At 40.0% G+C, this 21,017-nt stretch overlaps 1 protein-coding gene across 5 annotated transcripts; it reads left to right on the forward strand.

Annotated features, from left to right (window-relative positions):
• The first annotated feature begins 1,456 nt into the window (after positions 1 to 1,456).
• akna (AT-hook transcription factor) lies at positions 1,457 to 20,934 on the forward strand. Of its 5 annotated transcripts, none has more exons than XM_012917270.2 (24): positions 1,457 to 1,780; positions 1,891 to 2,005; positions 7,620 to 8,225; positions 9,170 to 9,929; positions 10,014 to 10,317; positions 11,428 to 11,502; positions 12,695 to 12,815; positions 13,028 to 13,122; positions 13,232 to 13,291; positions 13,392 to 13,510; positions 13,627 to 13,798; positions 14,279 to 14,448; positions 14,555 to 14,707; positions 14,866 to 15,106; positions 16,240 to 16,343; positions 16,533 to 16,798; positions 16,890 to 17,034; positions 17,559 to 17,711; positions 18,138 to 18,277; positions 18,530 to 18,655; positions 18,836 to 18,946; positions 19,131 to 19,229; positions 19,475 to 19,619; positions 20,104 to 20,934. In XM_012917270.2, exons 3-24 carry the CDS (start codon positions 7,859 to 7,861, stop codon positions 20,354 to 20,356), a joined length of 4,179 nt encoding a protein of 1,392 aa, XP_012772724.2. In that variant the 5' UTR covers positions 1,457 to 1,780; positions 1,891 to 2,005; positions 7,620 to 7,858; the 3' UTR covers positions 20,357 to 20,934. The 5 variants fall into 5 exon arrangements, with proteins under 5 accessions (XP_012772724.2, XP_012772732.2, XP_012772730.2 ...); XM_012917272.2 differs by having other exon boundaries at positions 1,461 to 1,504; XM_012917278.2 differs by having other exon boundaries at positions 1,457 to 2,005; positions 19,800 to 20,242.
• The last annotated feature ends 83 nt before the right edge of the window (positions 20,935 to 21,017 follow it).

A 21,017-nucleotide genomic window follows, 5' to 3' on the forward strand; every position in this document is an offset into this window, starting at 1 on the left:
AACAATCTGACAGTAAAAAAAAAAAAGGTGCATTCCCCTTTTTCTTTTGGGTGCTTGCTTTACTGCCTCCATCTTCCCTAGTCCCATTCTGTCACACCTCATATCCTCTTTCCCTACAACCATGTTTTTGTTTTTTGTGTCTTTGTTTCTTTCTTTTTTTCTTTTTTTTTTTTTACATTTCCTTTCTTTCATTCTGACTTTTTTTGTTACTATGGTCTTCCTCTTTTCCTCCTTTCTGATAGCTTCATGCTCAACATCCTTTGTTCACTGTATCCACTGAACAAAGGGTGCACATGTCCAAAAAAAAAAATTCTGCCTTGCCTCTCTAACTGTCTGTAAATCACTCAACCTGAGCTGTCTCTCCGATGTACTCATTTCTAATCTTATCCATTCTGGTCACTGCCAGTGAAATATTAACATCTTCAGCTCTGCCACCTCCAGCTCTGCCTCCTGTCTTTTTGTCAGTGCCACCATCTCCAAACCATACATCACAGAAGGTGCCTGAAGAAACACTTTAAAACTGATTCTTTGTTGTCTGTTAATATTTGTGTCATTTGAGGTAGGTGTCTTCATTATGCTTGAATGATTTGTAGATCAGTGTTAAGTGGCTTAACAACCAAAATAGATTCCTCTGAAATGTGTCAGGTATAAAGACTGGACTGAAAAAACAAAACAAAACAGCCAATGTCCAAATGAAAATTTAGAAATACCTTCAGAAAGTCTGGAGAACTATTGCTCAAGATCATGGTCACTCTTTTAAAGAATCCTCACATATTGGAAGCAATGGAAACTATAAAGAAATGAGTGATGGCTCAAGAGTTTTGCACAGCACTGTACACGCTACTCCCCTTTACATTGTATTAAAAATTCCCTTTTACCTTTTTAAAAACTGAATTGAACACCTTTATTGTTATTAAATGAATACAACAAAATTGATATCTCCCTAGAGCGCACAGTAGTTCATTAACAAATAAAACAAATAAGGAATTTCATGTCTTTTGTGTTATTTTGTTTAATTGTGTCTTTAAGTTTGTGCAAACCTGTGCGGAGTATCAATAAGATCAATTTTCTTGCCTTTAAATATGGGAGGAAAAAAATTAAACCATGTGCAACGGTGCCCTCTTGTGGTCTCACCCTCCCTTGTATGTTGATTTAAGAGAAGTCCCGCCCCTGAGCACCATCATAACCAATCACTACTCAGATGTTGAGTTGAAGCTTTCAAGCTTTGGGTGCGTATGTTAAAATTATGCTCCTCACTATTGCCTGTCAGGTTTTCACTGGTCGCAACAAACGCTTTTGTTCAACCACTGAGTTTAGGCTAGGGTGGAAAGCGTTATCATTGTCGTCAATATCACCTTTTAAAAATGGCCAAGTTATGCACGACGTGGTTAGAAGAGAATAAAATGCCTGAAGTATAAGCTCAGGGCTAATATTTCCCCATGTAGTTCGCCTCGAGTAACTGTTCTTCCAGCTAAATCAGTGCCACGCTCCTCCAACGTCCAAGGTTGATAATTAGCCCTATAATTATCAGAAAATTCTGCTTTTCTTTTTATTGGAGAAACGAGTGTAGCAGTGTAACTGCGTCGGAATTAACCTGTCAACATAATGTAGCTGAAAGTGGTCGGAGTGTGGGTTTTTTAGGTTTGCTTTAACTAGAGAATAAGGAGTTAGTGATAGTAACGATAACTAAGTTCTAAAACTGGCAGTGACTACTGTAGAACTAGCTTACATTTACTAACGGTTTACTCTCAACGTTACTCTAACAGCGACGAACCGTGAAGTGAGCTGTTTAACCGTTTTCTAAAACCCCCAGAACCCTGTTTACTGATGGCGGTTTGTTGTGGTGTGTGTGCCATGGTGACACAGGGGTGGGTCTTTTCTCCTCTTTAGTTTTGCTGTTTTCAAGGCAACCGACCCATGCTGTGAAATCTGCCCATCATGAAATCCCTCAAGTCTTTTTGGTCATCTCATCTCCAGTATCGACCCATTACTGTGTTTGTACGAGGTAAGTTGTAATGTAATGCTGTTAGATTTCTTCACAACGGTGGTTCTTGCTCTGTGGCTCCCACAGCCCACCAGACTGGCTGGTAGTACTTGGTTGTTTGTATATCTGAACAAGTTTTTTCTTTATAGTACTGGAAGTCCTTGTTGTAAAGCAGAGGTGGTTAGGGGGGAAATGATATTGATGCTGCCTGAAACTGTGGATCAAAGGAAGACTGTAGATTTCTTACCTGGCTTTCCCAAGGCACGAAGTTATGTTTTTACAGTATCTCTACAGAATCAACTCCTTTTGGTAGCACTGATATTTGGGATACAGTGAACAGCAAAGTGGGGTGATTCCATGCAAAATCAGTTGCTCCTCCCAGTTGAATTCTCACGATTAGCTGTTGTTTTTAACATCCACTAGAAGTGTCACCACCTGAACCCAAACTTTAGTTGTTTTTTTTTCTGTAACTGTCATGGAATATATGATAGTGTTAATACTGAAAGTGCGTTCATTTAGTCTCATTGACATAGAGTAACAGAAACAAGGATTGGTACACTGGATGTTGTATCTTTTTATCTGATAATTCAATCGTGGAAATTTTAAAAGTATATTTTGGGTAAACTTCCATAGATCATATCACCATGTGCACGGTGGCTGGTTCAAACATGTTTCATTTTTGCCTAGATTTTTAATGCAGGATTACGTTCTTGCTGTGTTTAGGCAATAGCAAATTCTTTGTTAGGTATATAAAGCCATAATCATGGTTAGGGTTCAAATACACTAATTGACTTTTCATTCAGAGCTCTGTTTTCCAGTTTGCCATGGTGACATGCCCCCTCTTTGTCCTCTCTCTGTCCCCTCTTTTGAATGAAAGAAGTGTTGATGCCGTGAAGTATACTTCCTATTGTTTGCTCTGAGGCCAGGCTGGAAGAAACCAATAAAAAAGGCAGTGGTTCCTCTCTGACCTCTTAGTACCATCTGCACCAGTATGTGCTTTAAGTTCTTTGGGGAGAGGTCTTTTGTCTGTTCCTGGGGTTAGACTGAAAACTAAAGAGGCCAGAGCATTTTTTTAATCAAGGCTATGAAATCAGTTGGTTCAGTCAGTTCTTTTAAGTCACATTTCAAAATATACTTGTATAAGAAAAGCCTTACCTGATTTTACTTGATCTTAAGTCCCTTAACATTTGAATTCTGTAATTATTGCTGTTATTATTATTAACATATACTGCTATACAGCTATACTGTACTGTGATTTCTTAACAGTTGGTTTTTAGCACTGCATATTATTATCATTTTGCAAACCTTAGAGACACTGAACAGCAAGTTAACAGCACTACTGGGGTGATGTGGCTTAGGCTGTAGAGTGGGCCGTCTACTAATTGGAAGGTCAGTTGTTCGCTCCGGGGCTATTCCAGTCTGCATCTAGATGTGTCCTTGAATCCCAAATTATGCACTCCTTTCAGAGTGTGTGTGTGTGTGTGTGTGTGTGTGTGATAAAAGTGTTTCAGTCTGTTCATGGGTTTAGCTTGTAGTGTAAAAAAGCCCTAAAAAAAGTGTTTAGTAAGTGTAGATGAAAATTATACATGCACCAGTCTATTTACCCTTTTGTTCTGCCAGAGGAAGCTGAAAATGTTGTTAGTATGTCAATATTATTGAACTCAGAGTCCGCTGGGAGTATGAAGTAAGAAGGTGCATAAAGATGGAAAACATTGTAACGTACAGGTTACGTGCAGGTAAGGCAGAGTATTGAGGCTGGATAGTCAAAAGCACATGGTCAAAATTAGGTCCAGACTTGTTGCCAGTTCTGCCAAAAAAAATCGCCTTTTTGCTTACAAAAGTTGCCAATGTTTTGCTCAATGAATGACAGCGTATTTTGACACTGCACAATTTAGTCAACCAGTCAACAGTCATTGTGGGCAGTGTATTATAATCTCATAGGAAGAAGTTTCCTAGTTCAAATCCCAGCTGGTGTCCTTCTGCGTAGAGTTTGCCTGTTTTCCCTGCCTTTTTGAATTTCCTCTTGGTACTTTTGCTTCTTCCTACGGTCCAAAGACATGCTTTGGTTAGGTTAATTAGCACTTTTAAAGCACTGAATGAATGTATTGTTAAATATGGCTTGTAGTCTAAAGTCCAATGCCAGAGCATTCCAGTTCAGTGGTATTTAAAATAACAGTAAAAATATTAAATCACTCTCTTGAGCGGCTCCTTCTGCATATTCATCCTGTGTCCTCAGTGCTCCCTGTGCCTCCTAAGGAGATTAGCTGCCATATCTTATTCACTAGGTGTTCCTAAACAGATCGGTGCTCTGTGGGGCAGCTCCACCTACACTTCTGTTCACTGTGTGCTCAAAATTCAGCAAGTGTCACTCTGTGAAAACATATATATTCCCTGTTGATTTTATGACAGCTTTTCTTCTTCTGTTCTCTCCTCTTCCTCCGTATCATCTATCCTTTTTTTCTCTCACGCTGTCATTCCTCATCTGTCCTTCCCGAACATCCAGCTTACCGGTGCATCATACATGTATTCTTGGCTTGCCTCACCATCTGGTTGTGATTAGTTTGTCTGTAGCACCGAGTTTTTTCAGTCTCGTGTTCTGCATGATGATTATTGTCTCTTTACAATCGGTGAAGCCCCCTGTCAGGGATTTAGAGCAGCTTACCCCCCCCCCCCCCCCCCCCCCCCCAAAATCTGGCAGCTGAGTTAAATACTTAGTTCTCCTGGGCATGAACATGGAGTTATGAGCAGAGTAACAGGTGAGTTCTTTTTGTGCTTCTTTTTCCTCACCAAAATGAAGCTCCTATAGATACAGATAATGTAAAAGCTTCTGAATTTAGGAATTACATTTTATGCTGTCTTACCTCATTTTAATTTTATTATTATTTCCTCCCATTACATGGATAATTATCCTGGAAGCTCTGTATCTTTTTAGTTTACTTTTCTGGGCTGACTGCATGATTAGTTGAATTATTAAAATTCATAATAATTGTATTTCGACCTCAGTCCTCAGTAGGAAATGTGTTCTTTTAATAATATTCCCCACCTTCTATTTCTCCAAAATGGTTGTAACTAAAGATCTTTATCTGTTCATCATCTCTCTACTGACATTTGTGATGAGGTAGCAGGTAAAGTTTTTCTGATGATTCTTTCATGTAGAACCTTTTTGTACATAAATGCTGCATGAAAGGAGAGCTGTTGCTACTGTGTCAGCTAAACCGTCCTCCAAGCACTTTGCAGTCACATCAGGGTTTTTGCTTTATCTTTCTTCCCAGTGAATGTGCAAATCTTTCTTGACATCCACAGTTTTATTTCTACATCACATTTCAGACACTTTAAACTGCAAGCTATTGCTAAAGCATCAGTAAGCTTGACTTTCACATACAGTTTTCTTAAAAAATGAACAAAAATGTAATTTGACCACACGTTTGCATGGCTTAAATAATAGAATCTCATTTTGTGTGTAAAATCTTTGGTGAAGAAATTTTTATTATGGCTATGAATCTATTAAAATAAAATGAGCTCTAAACTGTCAGGTGATACATATATTTGCATCACATTAATTTGTGGCTTGTGCAGTTTCACTTCAGCAACAGCCTGGTGGGGATTTGGTCCTCATTTGCCTGAAAATTCGTGTTTGTCCAAGAAGGAAGAAACCTTAGAAATAATACCATAATTACACTGTGCGCTCTAAGCAATTCTATTCTGAAATGACTGTTGTTGTAAACCTACCTCTCATGTTGTTTATGCGCAGAGCTGCGTGCTCTTGTTCCTTGTGGTCTAGTTTAAATGCATGGTGAGTTTGCCATGTTGGCCTGTGTGGAGAGTCGCCAGTGATTTGTGTATGAAAGGGCTCAGCGTGATGCGAGTCTGTGCATGCGCGTCTGTGGGTAAATCTGAGTGTGTTTGTGTGTAACGTTTGTATGTTAGTTAAGAGATGAAAGAAGCACCAGGCTTCATAATCTTCTTTTGGTAATCTGGGATATTGATGAAAGAAGCAACCAACCATGGTTACCACTTTTCTTAATGGAAATGTGAGTGCTGTAGAGTGTGTACTTTACTTGCGCTTTGTTTTAAAATGTTAATTGCAAGACTTTGCTTCTGTCATTGATGCATGTTAAAGTCCATGACCCAGTATGCAGTTGTTATTTCCTGACCTGCTGGCTCAAAACCAAAATAATCAAGCTACATCATCATTATGAAATAGCTGTTCTGTAAGTGGAAGTGGAAGTAAGTGATAATTACACAGTGTGACTTTGCTGCTCAAGCAATCAAATCCAAATAGCTTAAAGTTTAAATATGCATGGTCTTGATGTTCTTTGAGACCTGTTGGCAATTAGGAGGACTGCACCACCAAGTTGAACTCAGTTCTGCTCAGTATTAATTGTATCTTTTTATAAGCTTATTGTTTTGGACCTCCACAACGGTCCCAGTTTCTCACGTGGCCCCTTGGGAAAATTAATTGCCCACCCTTGCTCTAGCACATTGAAATGCAGCTTTGGGAGTGAGCCACTGGCTGTATAGCTGTCAGAGATGTTTAACTGCACACTCTGAAAACACAACTTGAGCTCATGTTGTGGAGTTGCCATAGTGAGTGTTGCAGCTCCAAGCTAATTCTTGGGAGACTTGCTATGTGACATTTTGAACTAGCAGACTAATCGAGGATCTGTTACCTGTATACTGTGTTTGTTTCCTGTGAGTTAAGCAACTGAGATGAATTCAGTAGTGTGTGTAAAAGCTGTACGGTGTGAGCAGATGGTACAGGATTTGAGCAGGGGGCAATAAAAAGAATTCTAAATCAGTGGTGTAAACACAAAGTTCATGTCGCCTTAGAAACCAGTCCATACGTGCTGCATTGTAAATATTCTCATGATATCCTAAAATATCACGAGTCAGTGTTTGAACTGCACATTTTCAAAGGAAATAGTCAGTCAACTAAGCTTTAAATAATCAGGAGCCTTTTCTTAAAGGTAGCAGCATCTAGCTGGTAGATTATATGTGTATTCCAATTCTGTCATCTATGATTACATTTATGAACATTTTTAATTATGTATATAGTAAAGGTATTAAGTTTTGAATTTACTGATTATTATTATCCTGGTCAAGTCTGTTTGTGTTTTATTGTCTCAGAGTTTGATCAGTGTTAAAACAGAGTAAAAAAAAGTCGTGTAGATGGCATTAAAAGCTCTCTCCAATGAGTTTGACTGTATTGTTTAGTACAATGCAAATAAAATAAAATACAAGCACTGATAAAGAGAACAGAAAAGCTTTTAGACTGAAGGATTAGACAATTTAGAACTTTAATTTTTGTTTTTTGTTTATTTTAATTGGAAATAATTGCCGTTACCTAAACCAAGCAAGTAAGCAAATAAAGAGTGTTGTAATTTCTTTCTTTTTTCATGGCTTTATTGTGTTTGTTATGTCTAGGATGTTTTTTGTTTGTTTGTTTGTTTTTTATCTGTGACATGATTTTTTTTTTTTTTTGTTAAATTATTTCAATGGAAAATAGATTAGGAATTGGGGTTAGCCTCAAATCTTCTGCATTAACAAATCGTGCTACTCAAGGTGTGTTAACCTTGATTCATTACAAAGTGTTACATGTAGTGAAATAAGTATCGGTTGCTTGTTTGTGTTTCAGGTATTGCATCCAAATGCTTCCTGTTCCTCAGCACTGAAGAGTAATCACTGAGTCTGTAGCTGTTACCTCTGGGCTGCCACCAGCTCAATGACTTCTACCGCAATTTGTAAACTTCCTCCACCATGGTTTTGAAAGTGGCTACAGAGCCAAAGAAACTAAAAAAGATGCTAAAGGTTCCCAGGCCTGGCTGAAACAGTAACTGAAGTCAAAACAAAGAACTGAGAGAGGCTGCAAGGTGAATGGAAACAAGACAGAACACCACAGCAGGGGTTCTGTTCTGGACCCCTGCCCCGGTCCACTCCTCACCTAATAGCACTGCTATATCAGAGGATGAGTGGGATGAAGAGGATGAAGAACAGGCAGAAGAAGAGGATGACTTTTTTAGTCAAATGGATGAGAATGGTATCATTGGACTGTCAGAGGCACTTGAAAATGTGGAATTGGAGGAATGCAATTCAGATGGGTGCCCTGGATCCCTCACCCCAGAGGAGGCAGATTATAGTGTGGCTGAGAGGGACACACCGTCTGAGGAGATGATCTACAAGCTGAGTAAGCATCTGTCGCACCATAAACCAACAGAAGAAGATACAGGAAAACTGTCATCCTGTGAGCATTCATTTATAATTTATTAACTTTTTTCTTGACCTTCATTTCTTAGTTTCCACTCTAAAGCACTTGAATACACCTAATTCTGAGACCTGTTTGAATAACAATTGAATAATTGTTTTCATTTTTTTTGTTTTCTCATATTTTATATTTTCTAAAACCTAAAAATAATATGCTTAAGATGATAGAAAACAAACAAATCCTGACAACTGAAAAATGTAAATTCTGTCTTTGTTCTCGAGATACTAATTATTTTGTCATCAGGTGATTAAAAGAGGTCCCTGCTTGTTTGGTTCTACTGTAGAGAGTAATTTACAATTGTAAAATCTTTACAAATACACACAAAATTTTGCCTGTCTCCCCGTCATATTAGTCTCTTTGGGCAATTTTGAGAAGTCAAAACAAAACGGGATTTAGCCAAATCTAGTGAGTAGGATTGTGGTGAACACTGACATTGTTCAGAATATTTTCCTCACACACCTTGACACATAACAGTAACACTTTTAAAAGGTCATCGTGAACAACCGAGTGAATCTTGAATAATGGCATGGATCCCCTTGGTTCTACTCCTCACATTATGTGCCACCTTGGGCTTTAGACAATAAGGAACAAACAAGCAGTTTAGTACAGAGTTGTGGTCTGAGACAAAGCTCTCATCACTACTGATCCGTGAACCTGTCTAAAGCAGAGAAAGCTAAAAAATTGCAGAAGCGCTGGCGAGGTTTTTGGGGAGGAGGGGTCCCCAACATGATGACCTTAAGGGAAACTGCCAAATTTAAAATAAGTTTGGTTGTTGATGGCTGGAGTCATGGAACTGATTGCGCTTGAAGACCAAAGACGGTGCACATTTGTGTGATTCATTAAAACTACACAGTCCTTTGTTGCGCAACACATTTTTTGCTTCCTTATTATTTTTTCATGCCTTCTTCTTTTTGTAATTATAGATGAGTTAAAAACGTGGTCAGAGGATATGGAGGTGAGGCGGAGAATGGAGGAGCAGGTAGCAGAGCATCTTTCTGAGTGGAACAAACACCACGACACGACGAATGATGACAAAGATGGAGAAGAGAGAGGGAGGAGTGATTGGAGTAAAAAGAAATTTGAGCACACTAGAACATCAGGGGAGCTTGGAAGAAAGCTGGCAGGACTCGCTGAAGGATATCGTGATAAAGAAGAGAAAAAAGAGATCAGCTCAGGACAATCTTCTAGCGTTCAGCTGCATGCTGTGGACAGTGTCTCCTGTCCAGCCTCCCGTTCTGCCTTACCCCATCGTCTGCATTTCACTGCCGAGGAATTAAATACTGCCCCAGGAATTGAAGCTGAAACCTTTCCAGAAATAAGCTTTACAGAAAGTTTTCAAGAGTCTAACAGTAGCCACGTGAGCCTCAACTCCAGTCCTCGCTGTCCCGAGATAAAGCTCAGGGCTTCGCCTCAGCCAGCAGCATTGTTTTCTGAACAGGTCATCTCAAATCATTACAGGAGATTAAGTAATGGCCCTGGAAAAGAATCAGGAAAGAGAGATAAGGAGCATAGTCACCCCACTCCCACACCAAGAAAGATAAGGAAGCACTCTCCTGAGGCTGCATATTCAAGAACTCATTCCCCCGGCACAGTCAGGCCCAACAAACAACAGAACACACGTCGTGACAGGGACGTGGTAACGCCTAGAACCAGGAGCAATGCTGTTGCAGAGGACGAATCTAGGTAAAACACATTTTATTAACCATTTTATTTGGGCTTTCTTTTTGCTCTTTTCTATTTTCATACATCACAATTCTCTTTTTCCAGAAAGGGGCCTCTGAGTTACCACACACCAGACTTCTCGAAGGTCGAACCCAGAGTTCATTTTCCCAAAGGCGGTTACAAGCCCCCCAAGAGCAGGTCCTCGTTAACGAGGAAGTCCTTATCACCCGAGCCACCTATAGTCTTCAAATCCCCTGCTGATATAGTGAAAGAAGTCCTACTGAACACCGCTGGTGAGTCTCCTACCTCGCCAGATTCTGACGGACAGGCAACCAGTGCAATCAACGCTATTGTGCCTCAGGAGTTCAGATGCCACCAGCAGGCCACCACACTGGTCAATCAGCTTCAGGTACTAGTAGAGACTAAGAGGTATTTCAGTTTGGAAGAGTTCTCTGTAAAATTACTTTAAACCACTAAAGTTGATTGAGATGGACAGAAGATATCTAACTTGTCCCAGTATTAAAATCAAAGTTGTAGTAATGATGGCTGCATTCTGCTTAGGGGAGGTTCTATTTCTGTGAATACAGGTTCACTGACAGGGTCTGCTGGGACACGTAATTGAAGCTTCAGTAATAAGATCTGTGCTTTTTGTACTATAACAAGTCAAAATGTCATGAAGAAGTCTGAGTTTTTCCAGGTTAGTGTGAATGCCAATACTGACTGGACTTAAAGTACGAGCTTTCATTTCAAAAGGCGAAAACGTCACACAGGACGCACTTAGAATTTAATAATGTGTGAACATCAAACATGGATATGCCAGAAGGGACTAATATATTTAGAAAAAGTCTCATCTCAGCTCCCAGCTCCCAGCTCAAGGTTTTAAAATGGGAAAAATAGGGGAAACGCATTTAAACACATGGCACATGAGACTCGTAGTTTTAGGGTGCCCCACTTTATTTCCTCTTTGTTTTAGTGTCACGGTTCAAATCAAACTCATCACAGTGGTGGAATCTGAATAATGGAGACATTTTGTTCATTTTTTTATTGAACGTGAAAATAAGACACCGATTTCTCTTCACTTAGTTTTAACTATAATATAACAACAACATACAAATACATTTTCTAGAATGAATTTTGTTTAATATTATTACCCAGAATGTCACTGTCTGCTGTAGCGTTTCAGTTACTATACTGAAACTGAGCATTAAGACATCCATCCATTTATTTGGACAGCCAACAAAAGCAACAAAAGCAAATCCAAAACCAAAGTACACAGAGATATTTTGCCTGGCTGTCCTCATATGTTCAGCTTTTGTTTACGTTTGACAGCCTCACAGGATGAATTAGACTAAACTGGACCTAAATTCCGCTCCAGTCTTTTAGTCCTCTCTTTTATCGCCACCCCCATTTTTGCTTTATTCCCTTTCATTTTCATTTGTCTCACTTTTTTTTCCTCATGTCACATTTCTTTTGCACTGCTTCTCCTCACTTCCTTCTCCTTTATTTCCTCTGGCTGCAGGAAGACTACGACAGACTGCTGACTAAGTACGCTGAGGCAGAGAACACCATTGATCGTCTGCGTCTGGAAGCCAAGGTAGTTAATCTAGAGATCCAGCTATAATTTATCACCTTTTAATGGTGTGGATTGAAAAACAGTACATCTCACTATCATATGTAATTATTAGTGGTCTAACCATTAAGCCACTATAAAATATTAAAGTTAATACCAAACTTCAAAGTGATATACAACTTATTTACTTAAATTTTAGGCATTTATTGACAGAGCAGTATGTCATACAAATGATTACAAATCTCAGAAAAGTGGGATTTGAAATAAATACAGAAGAGGCAGGAGTAGTGCTGAAGTGTTCGGAATTGGGTCATTTAAAGATTTGGTGGCTCATTTCTGTTTGTGCTGCAGCGCTTCACATTCAGCACTAATTGAAATCAGCTTACTGAACTCCTCACCTCCATTTTCTCCCATCTCATTCATTACAAACTGAACCACCATCTGTTCTATCCTCCCCTCACCCAGGCAGGGTGGGAGGAGTTCCTTTACAACAAAATTTGCAGATATTTGTTAGTAAGTATTTTTTTCTGATTAGACATATGTTCCAGTAGATTTACCTTTTGTAGCTGAGCTTATAACCAGTTTAATAAGAAATCTGACTGGTTCCAGTCTGATTGATGATCTGAATTTAGGTTTTAAGTGGGGTTTTTGTCTTTCTGATTAATCTCTGTTGTCTCTTAATTGTATATTAAAGTGTCCCTGTAGGTGCCATGCAGCTGTTTACTTTTGCAATATGTAGGCTGTGTGTGTGTGGGGAAAGGGCCTTCTGAGAGCCGTTAAAGGTCATAAAGATTTACAGCTTTGAGTGACTGTCAAGCTCATTTTCACACTTTGGTTGGCTGATGACTGACTATGTTTAACTCATTTTTTTCCAAACTCTGTTATTCTCCCCTGCCCTTAATTACCTCAGTACCCTCCTTATGTGTTAGTCAGAATAGTTGTGAGGCCTTAGTGAAAGCTTACAACCTGTGGACACTAGATGGGAGTGTTTTCCTGCTGTGTGTATACTGTTTTTTAATCTGACTCGCTTCACATTTCTAGAATGAGAAATTAGAACAAACACTGATCAAAACCTGCTGAAGTCTCATTTTGTATGGGTAAAAGTACTATACAGTGAAACAGTGTGTCTCTTACAAAATGTAGAAGTCCACATACAGACAGGCTAGGTATTAATTATTGAGAACACGTTTGTTTTTGTTTTTCATGTTTCTTCCAGGTTAACCTGTACTCTGACCCACCAAATCCCGGCCACTGCGTGCAATCAGGACTAAACTGCGGTGCTTCAAAGTTGCTAAAATTTGATTTTCCTCGGGCTCAGAAACCCACGACAGATCAGGGTATCTTCATTTTATTTAATGGTTACTTCTTTGCTGCTAAATCTTGTATTAGTCAGTATCTTTAAACCGGGCAGCTTGCACCACAATTATCTGAATGGAGAAATGACTCTGCAGATATTTAGAATTTTTGGGTGAACTGTCTCTGGCTTTGATGATTGTATACAACAGGCATTGTGTGCATTTTCCTTCTAATCTGTTTGTCCATGTAACAGGAAGTTCAGCTACCGGTCCTACCGAACCAGGCTCTAAGCTTGGACAGCAGCTAGCCAATATTCTGTTCAGCCAGGCCGAAACATTTCTGCAGCAGGTAACTGGCCAATTAAATCTTTAGAGATGAGAATGATCCGATTTGCTGGCTGGTAATAATGGTCATTTAGGAAGTTAATCAATGATAAACCTTTTGATTTTTCATTCAGCTGCAGACGTTTGAGGATCTCCGTAAAAGCAAAAAACTTCAACCTTTTGAACAAACTGAGGTAAAAGCAACAAAAGCACAGCAGAATTCTCTAGGTTTTTAAACATCACATCTAATGGGAACATATATTGAATGGAATACATAAAAGTTCTTTCTTTTAGGGTATGGCTCAGCTTGCCGAGGGGCTCGAATCTTTGGAGAGGGGATACTTGTTGGCGAGGGATGAGCACAAACTCCTGCAGCAGCGAGGCATAGAAATCAGCCAGTTTGACCCAGAACGGTAATGTTGATGTCCAGCATTACATCTGAATACATTTTATATTTTGCATTTATGTGTGCTCATTACTCAGTTGTTTTGATTCATTTTTCTTTTTTAACATGTATGTTATGCATCAGGGAGTTAGAGGGGCTGATCTTTCAGTGTGGGCTGCGTACGGACGAGCTGAAGGAGCAGGTGGAACAGATGCAACCGGATCAGCCCACCTGGATTACTCCCCCCTCTCCACCTCCTCAACCAACCACACCATCTGCCCTCTCTGTGGATGTTGTAACCTTCACTCACCCACAGGTAGCAACAGCATCATTTTATTCTGTGTATGGCCGGGATTATTATGACTCTGTGAGCAGCGTGGGAAAATTGTAATAAACCTAGTCTGTGTGGAGGAGGTATGTGTTTTTAGTGCCCTTGTAGCACAGTGAGTGTAGGGAATTGCATTCATTCACACTCTAGTTACAAGGCAGACATCTGCAGAGTGGTTGATTACCACAAATCAGAAGGTCAGTGGTTAGATCCCAGCTCCTCCAGTGTACTGTTATATGGAACTGTCCTTAGGCAAAATGGAAAAAGCTGAAATTGCACCTGTGAGTGCTGTGAGTGTGTTATACATAACGTGTTTAACTGCTTAATGTGGTTTGTAGTGGAAAACTTGCATTTTTATTTCACAAAATTGGACTATTTTTGGTTTATGATGAAATCCCTGTTCAGGACAGGATCACAGCTTTACCAGACTTTATCTTGTCAATTACTTTTCTCTTTTTCTCTTTTGAGGTCCTGCCTGTGCCTCTGCTCTCTGGGGCAGCGGAAGCAGAAGTGAGCTCAGCCTGTAAAGAGAACGATGAAGAGAAGTCCGAGGGAGAGGATGAAGAAACTCTCTACCTCAATCCTCTGAAGGGCAAAATTAAAAGTGTTGCAGAGGACTTTACCATGGCAGTGAATCAGTGAGTAGCTATATTTAAATGCATCAATATCATGAAATCTGATCAATAAGGAGCCCTGCAGCTGGGACTTTTTAATTATTTAACTGTTTCTCCTCCATCTGTTTAGCTACCGAAGCATCAAGGAGCTTCCCAAACTTCTAGAGCGTAGCCTGAATGAAGCAGTTCTCTCCTCTCCTGCTTTAAGAACTAACATGCAGTCTGAACACAAGGACAGACAGGAAACTGGAAACAATGAAGTCTGGAAAACTCTCTCTCAGAGGTTAGTCTCAAAGTAAAAGGCAAGATGGTCTGCATTTTCACCAGCAGCAGTTTGTTTTTTCTATTGGACAAAAAATTGAGTAAAAAAAAATACACAATTGGGAGGAAGCTAATTTCTCCGACCACTGGACTAAATTCTCTCCAATTATCTGTTAACAGGAATGCACAATCAGACCATCAGGGCTATTCTTCTGACGTGAACAAACAGCAAAACAGCAGGTCCAGTCCTCGCCCGGCCTCCAGCCGGCTCATGATGTTTCCTGTTTTTCGTCAGAGTAACATAAAGAGGGTAGAGGTGGGAAAGTCTCACAGCAGCAGTCTGAGTAGCCTCGGAGATGTAAAAGTGTCAGAGGTGAGGAGCTCCGAGGTTCAGGCTGGGGGCAGGAGAGTGTTTTCTCAGGTCAGTGATATTGATGGTCACTTATCCTGTATCAGTTCGAGTAAAACTGTTGCTTTTTATGGCCTGTATGGTGTATGGTTCTACCAAGCTTGAGTGAAAATGAGCTGATCATTTTTGGATTTGGAGCTGATAAATACTGAACAACAGTTAAATTTTACTAAAAGGAAGAACCTGGTTACATACACATATTGTTGGCACTATTAAAGCAACATACTGTCATATGTCTACACTGGCAGAATACTATTTATTGCATTAGCATTTTTAGCAAATTAGTTAGCTAGGTATAGCCTATTATATATTGTTTTACTCATGCATTTTCCTTGTGCTAATTAATATATTGTATATAATATTATTATTACTAACAAGCTGACAGATCAGCGCTAGTGATGTGCGATACCACTGATTTCCTTTCCGATCCGATACCAAGTAAAATTCAGGGTGGTATCGGCGATACTGATCCGATACCGATACTTTGTACAAAAACGTATTTTATTTATTGTATCTTTTATTGTATCTCAAATTACAGCTTCATAATGATTAAAGGGCATCAGATTACTTGTTCTTATCACTTAATAATGCACAATTATCATATAGAAATAAAAAAACTGAAGTTGTGCGCTATCGGAACATGTTGCCTGCCTGCAGCACTAAAGGACTCCGTGAGAGACGTCTGTCTCACCCTAGCAGCACCTGTCCCTCTCCTCCTCTTCACTTCGCCTCAACATAAGCTCGTCATATTCTGTGATTTGTTTTTGCATAGGCTTAGATTTAACAGTGTCAATTAATGACCAATCAGTGGTTTCTCTATGGGTGACTTCTTAAATACAGCTGATATATAAGTGCAAAATGCTCCCTATATCCTTGGACTAACTCAGTGTATATGTGCACTATTTGAATTGCCTCTTTTTAACATGCCAAAGTTTAATTAGTTTCAAAGTAGCTAAAAAAATAAACTTTATTTAACAGCAGTCGCCTCAAGGTGGTTTATGCTATGAGATAAAGACCCTACAATAATACTAAAATATTTCTGTAATGATTAACAAAACACTTTATTTTACTAAAGATTTGACATATTCGTTGCAGCTGCCTAGTGTGATGATCAGTATTAATGTTGTATAACTTCTGTTTTGTAGGATGGTATCATCTCTCCAGAGACAGACAGCGGGTTTGTTGGTTCAGAGAGCAGCCGTCTAACTCCTGCAACTTCCAGTCCTCTCCACCAGAGGGCATTAGAGAGGTGAGTCCAACTCGGCCTCCCTTCCTCCATAGTGATTTACTGCACTAATAATTTCAGCTCAGGTGCCATCCCCCACCCCATAACACACACAACACATTCTGATGTGATTTTCTATTGTTTTAAAGTGATTGTTTTTTTTTTTCTTTGATTAAGTCTTCTGTGTTTTTGTTTTTGTCCATTATGGTGCAGCGGTGTTCCAGTGCCTCAGGAAGGAAGCACGAGTCTTCAGACAGGCCGAGTCTTTGCACCATCTCATTTTTCCTCACCGTTGCACAGTCATACAGCTAAAGACCTGATTATGAGCTCCCGACTTAGCCTCAGCCTCGACCAACCACAGAGATGCAGAAGGGCAGTGAGGAGACGCACCTCCTCCTGCTCTCCAAAGCGCTGTGTCAATCTGAGACAACAAAGGGTGGCGAGTGGCAGCAGTGAGTTTGGACTTGAAAGTGACGGCAGTGAGTTTCCAATTTGATTTACTTAGTAATCAGTAGTGCTCTCTCTCTCTTTTTGAGTATTTAAGCTGCTGACCTCCCCTTATTTCTACAGCTCGCATTGACTCTGAAGGTGAAAAGACTGACCAGTACAGCAAATCTATCAATTTCCTCGACAGCTCACACTCAAGCTCTTCCACCACTACTCAGCACCACCTTTGCGATTCTCCACGAGCAAGGAGTTCCAGTCAGAACTGCATGTGAGTGTCTGGATGGGACTTGAAGCAAACAAGTCAACAGTACAAGTGGAGAATGTCACAAACACAAAGCTCTGAGAGTGAGGCAGTAGATAGTCACTCTACAGTGTCGCTGTGAATCCTAATGATTTCTGATGAATGACAATAACTGTTGCTACAATAATGCAGTAACATGATCACGCCAAAAACTAGTTGTAATGTTTTTATTATAATTTTCTTTTATGTATTTTATTACAGAATCGCCTGCTGTTGAATCAGGTTGTATATTAGGAGCTTCTGTTTCCTGCACGGTGTGGTGTTTCTTGTTTCTTTTCAGAATGCGAGTGCACCTACATCAATATTTGCCATCCATTTTTTACCAGCTGAATGGTTTAGTTGCATATTTTCCACAGTAAAGCATTTTAGAGGTCACGTCACAATATTTGGCCACAAAACTTGGTGTGGTATGATAGTGCATTAGTTCAAGCTTACATATGAACTGCAAAGGTGGATTATTTTGTAAAGATCCTTTTTCTGTTTTCCTCTAGTGATGCAGTCCAGATACTGCAGGCTGAGGTAACCAAACTGAAGGAGAGACTAGAAGATAGTCTGAGAAACAAGAAGCCTATCAGCTCTATTAGATCAGCTCCATCAACTCAGGATAACAGCTCTAATCAAAGCTCCTCTTCATCTTGCTTCAGGTTGTTTTTGTTTTTTTCTTTTCAATGCTCCACATAAAACCACAGAGTCAGTCTACTGTGATGGATTATACAGTCACTTGTCTTTGCTGCCAAGTAGGAGCACTAAAAACCTGATTTGTGTTTGCTTGCTTTGGGTGATATTCCCAAATTTTTCAAATTATTCCAGATGTCTAACAACATCTGGAATTTATGACTTTTTATCTGATGTGCTGCACTTTTGACTCTGTCTAGAAAGGTGCTGTATAAATAAAGTTTTATTTATTTATTTAATAATAATAATTGTGGATGCATAATGAACTATGTGATCTTATATTCTACGGCCTGATTTGGAAATTTCATAGTTATGTCACAAGTGAAGTTTTAAGCATTTATAGCAGACTTGCTTTTTGTTGCTTGCTGTTAATTTAGTTTTCTTCCACTTCTCAGGTCTAGAGAGCAGCGGAGTGATGTCAGTGCAGGGAAAAGAGAAACACAGATGGTGGACGAGGTTGCGGAGGAGTCCACACAGAGACGAATAGCCAGGAGAAAATCTGCTATAAACCAACAAGAGCCACAACATGATTACTGTGAGTTCATCGTGATTAACAAATGATCATTAAAATCAAGGAGGGAGACGGAGTGATACCAGTTTATTCATTTCATTTAGCCATTATGAAAGCTTGTATGGTCAAACCGAAGCATGTTCACTCACAGGGACTAACAGTGTCGTCTCCTTTAAGGTTCTCATCCTGTTTTTGATTCTGAAGCCTGTTATGCTCATTAACTCCTATTTTTAATGGCAAGCCCTATCACTTATTGAGTCAGTGTTTTATTTTCAGTGACAAGATCGGCGCTGCAGCCCTGTGCACCACAGCCTCAGGTGTCCAGATGCACTCAAACATCTGCAGCACTAGACAGCTGCTCTTCCCACACAACTACTGTCTACAGCAGGCGAACACAGCACAGTAAGAACACCTACCACACCACTGGAGACACAAAGACAAATTCAGTCAAATACAGCTTCAGAAATTTGAAATTGCAGTGGGACCTGTTCAGACATGTTAAATAAATCCATGTAGGTTCTCAGTCATCTACACTGCAGTCTTGAGGGTTTGAGCTGAGGGAAACCTCTCTCTGTATTGCAGGGAAGCATCCTGTTGTTTCTGTGTCTGAAAAAGGAGATGAACCTGACAGCAGAAGAAGTCAAGCTCCTGTTTGTTCTCAGTGTTTGTCATTTCACAGAGCATCCCCTGAACGTGAGAATGAATGCCTGGATAAACATGTTTGCTAGCAAAGAGGGCAGAATCCAAGTGTCTGAAGTGCACTTTGGTTAAAAACATCTTTAAATTAATGTTAAAGCTTTATCTGGATTAATTTTATGGTTTGAATGAGTCGATCAGCCTCCATAAAGCCTCTTCTATGATGTCTCTGTACTGTCAGGACCAGCTGGTGGCGGTAGAGAGATGCTCCATTCCTCCACTTGCTGCCATCAATGTCCTCTCTGCGGACGCCTCGAATCATACAAAGTCATTAAGCCAGGTTAGAGACCATGAGATGCGTTTCAGATGCACAGAGCACTGAGGTTTAAATCCTTATCAGAAGAAGGATGTACTGTTATCTTTGTGTGGCTAATCCATTATTTCACCACACAAAGACAAGAGTTTAGTTGTGTGGAAATTTATGCCCGATTTCCACTTGACTCATAAATTTAGTCTGCAGTAAATGAAATGAGTGCAATTATTTTAAGTGTTAATGGAGCTCCTGGCCTGCTCTGTGGTTCGCAGACAGTCACAGACTCTCCGACACTTCCACACACATAAAGTACCAGCCAGCCGAGTCCCCTGATGGAGCAGTGGGGAGCAGGTTCTTTGCATCTGCAGCTCCACCTGCACTGCTGCAGTGCATGCCAGTGTGCCCTCCACCACTCCTGTAAGTGCGCTGGTCTCATAGCTCACACACTCATCTGACACAGTATGCAAAAATCCTAAAAGCCTAAAATTTTCATTTTCTGCTTCTTTTTTTGTTTTGTTTCCCAGACTTTTAGATTAACATGCAAATAACAGATTTCATTTATATATCCTTATTTTCTATTTAATTTTAAATTTAAAGATGACAAACTGTGTCCAGAATCCACACAGCATTATCGCCTCAGTCTAAAAACACAGAAGGAAGATTTCGCTGGCTTGACTGGCCAGGTCGTTCCCTAAGTGCACATGGCTGCGCTGAAGGGAGGTTTTCCCTCTCAGCTGAGAGGTTTGCTGGATGAGGATTTGGGGCAAAATAGTGCAAGTTATGTGCAGTTTATTGAACAGTTTCTGATACATAACATTTTTCATATATAGTTTTGAGAGAATGTTACATAGAAACATCTTGTTCTGTCCTGATCCTTACTTACTTTTTACCATCTCCTCAGGTTGTACTCGTCCCCCCTCTACGTCTCTCCTAACAGAACTCCGATGTCTGCCGAGGTCACTGGTCCTGGGGAGGTGAGGAGGAGGACGAAAAGACGCTCACTGTCTGTTGACAGGGAGCGCTCGTTGGACAGCTCACTGAACAAAGCCATCAGAGCAGCTCGACACATGAAACACACCTCCAGGCACATGGCTGGCTCGTTGGCATCTGGACTGCAGTACCAGGAGCTGCTCACTCAGTCCTGCAGCTACTAGTGTGAACTGTCATCACAGGCACTAAGACTGAGAGTCATTAACTCAAAAGCAGCTGCAGAACGAGGCACGAGCCAAAAGAACTGAGTCGAACCAAAGTGAATATCTCAAATCCTCTTTGTAAGTTTTCTTTGCTGATGTTTTCAAAGATAGTTCTCTCCCCCGCCCTGCTCAGGTGGCCAAAGCATGTATTTTTATCTGCTGGTAAACATTACAATAACTCTGTTTACACTATTATGTCTTATAGATCATATTTATTTTCAAACCTATGACGTACTACAGAGACCTGTATATTCTCATGAATTAGTTCTGCACTTTGAGCCATTTCTTGATCATGTGACACTAGTTTTCAGAAATCTGAAATTAACCTCAGTCTTATTTTAGTCGCTGTAGAAATTCATTTTCTGATGATGTAGAAACTCTTTCTGCTGTAAATGAAATGCACTCATGAGCCATGAGCTCAGTTTTAGATGGTCATTCTTCAAACCATAATCATTTGATGTACCAAGGGCCTCAGATGCTGGATATCAAAGGTTTTTTTGTCTGTATAGATGATATATTTTAAAATGCGATGTTCTAGATATGCTTTTTGTACTTTGTTTTTTTTATTTATTGCTCATTTGTGCCGATGTCGATCCAACGTCATTTTCACTACTCCGTAATG

The sequence above is a fragment of the Maylandia zebra genome, linkage group LG7, assembly GCF_041146795.1.
Source record: "Maylandia zebra isolate NMK-2024a linkage group LG7, Mzebra_GT3a, whole genome shotgun sequence".
Lineage (NCBI taxonomy): Eukaryota > Metazoa > Chordata > Actinopteri > Cichliformes > Cichlidae > Maylandia > Maylandia zebra.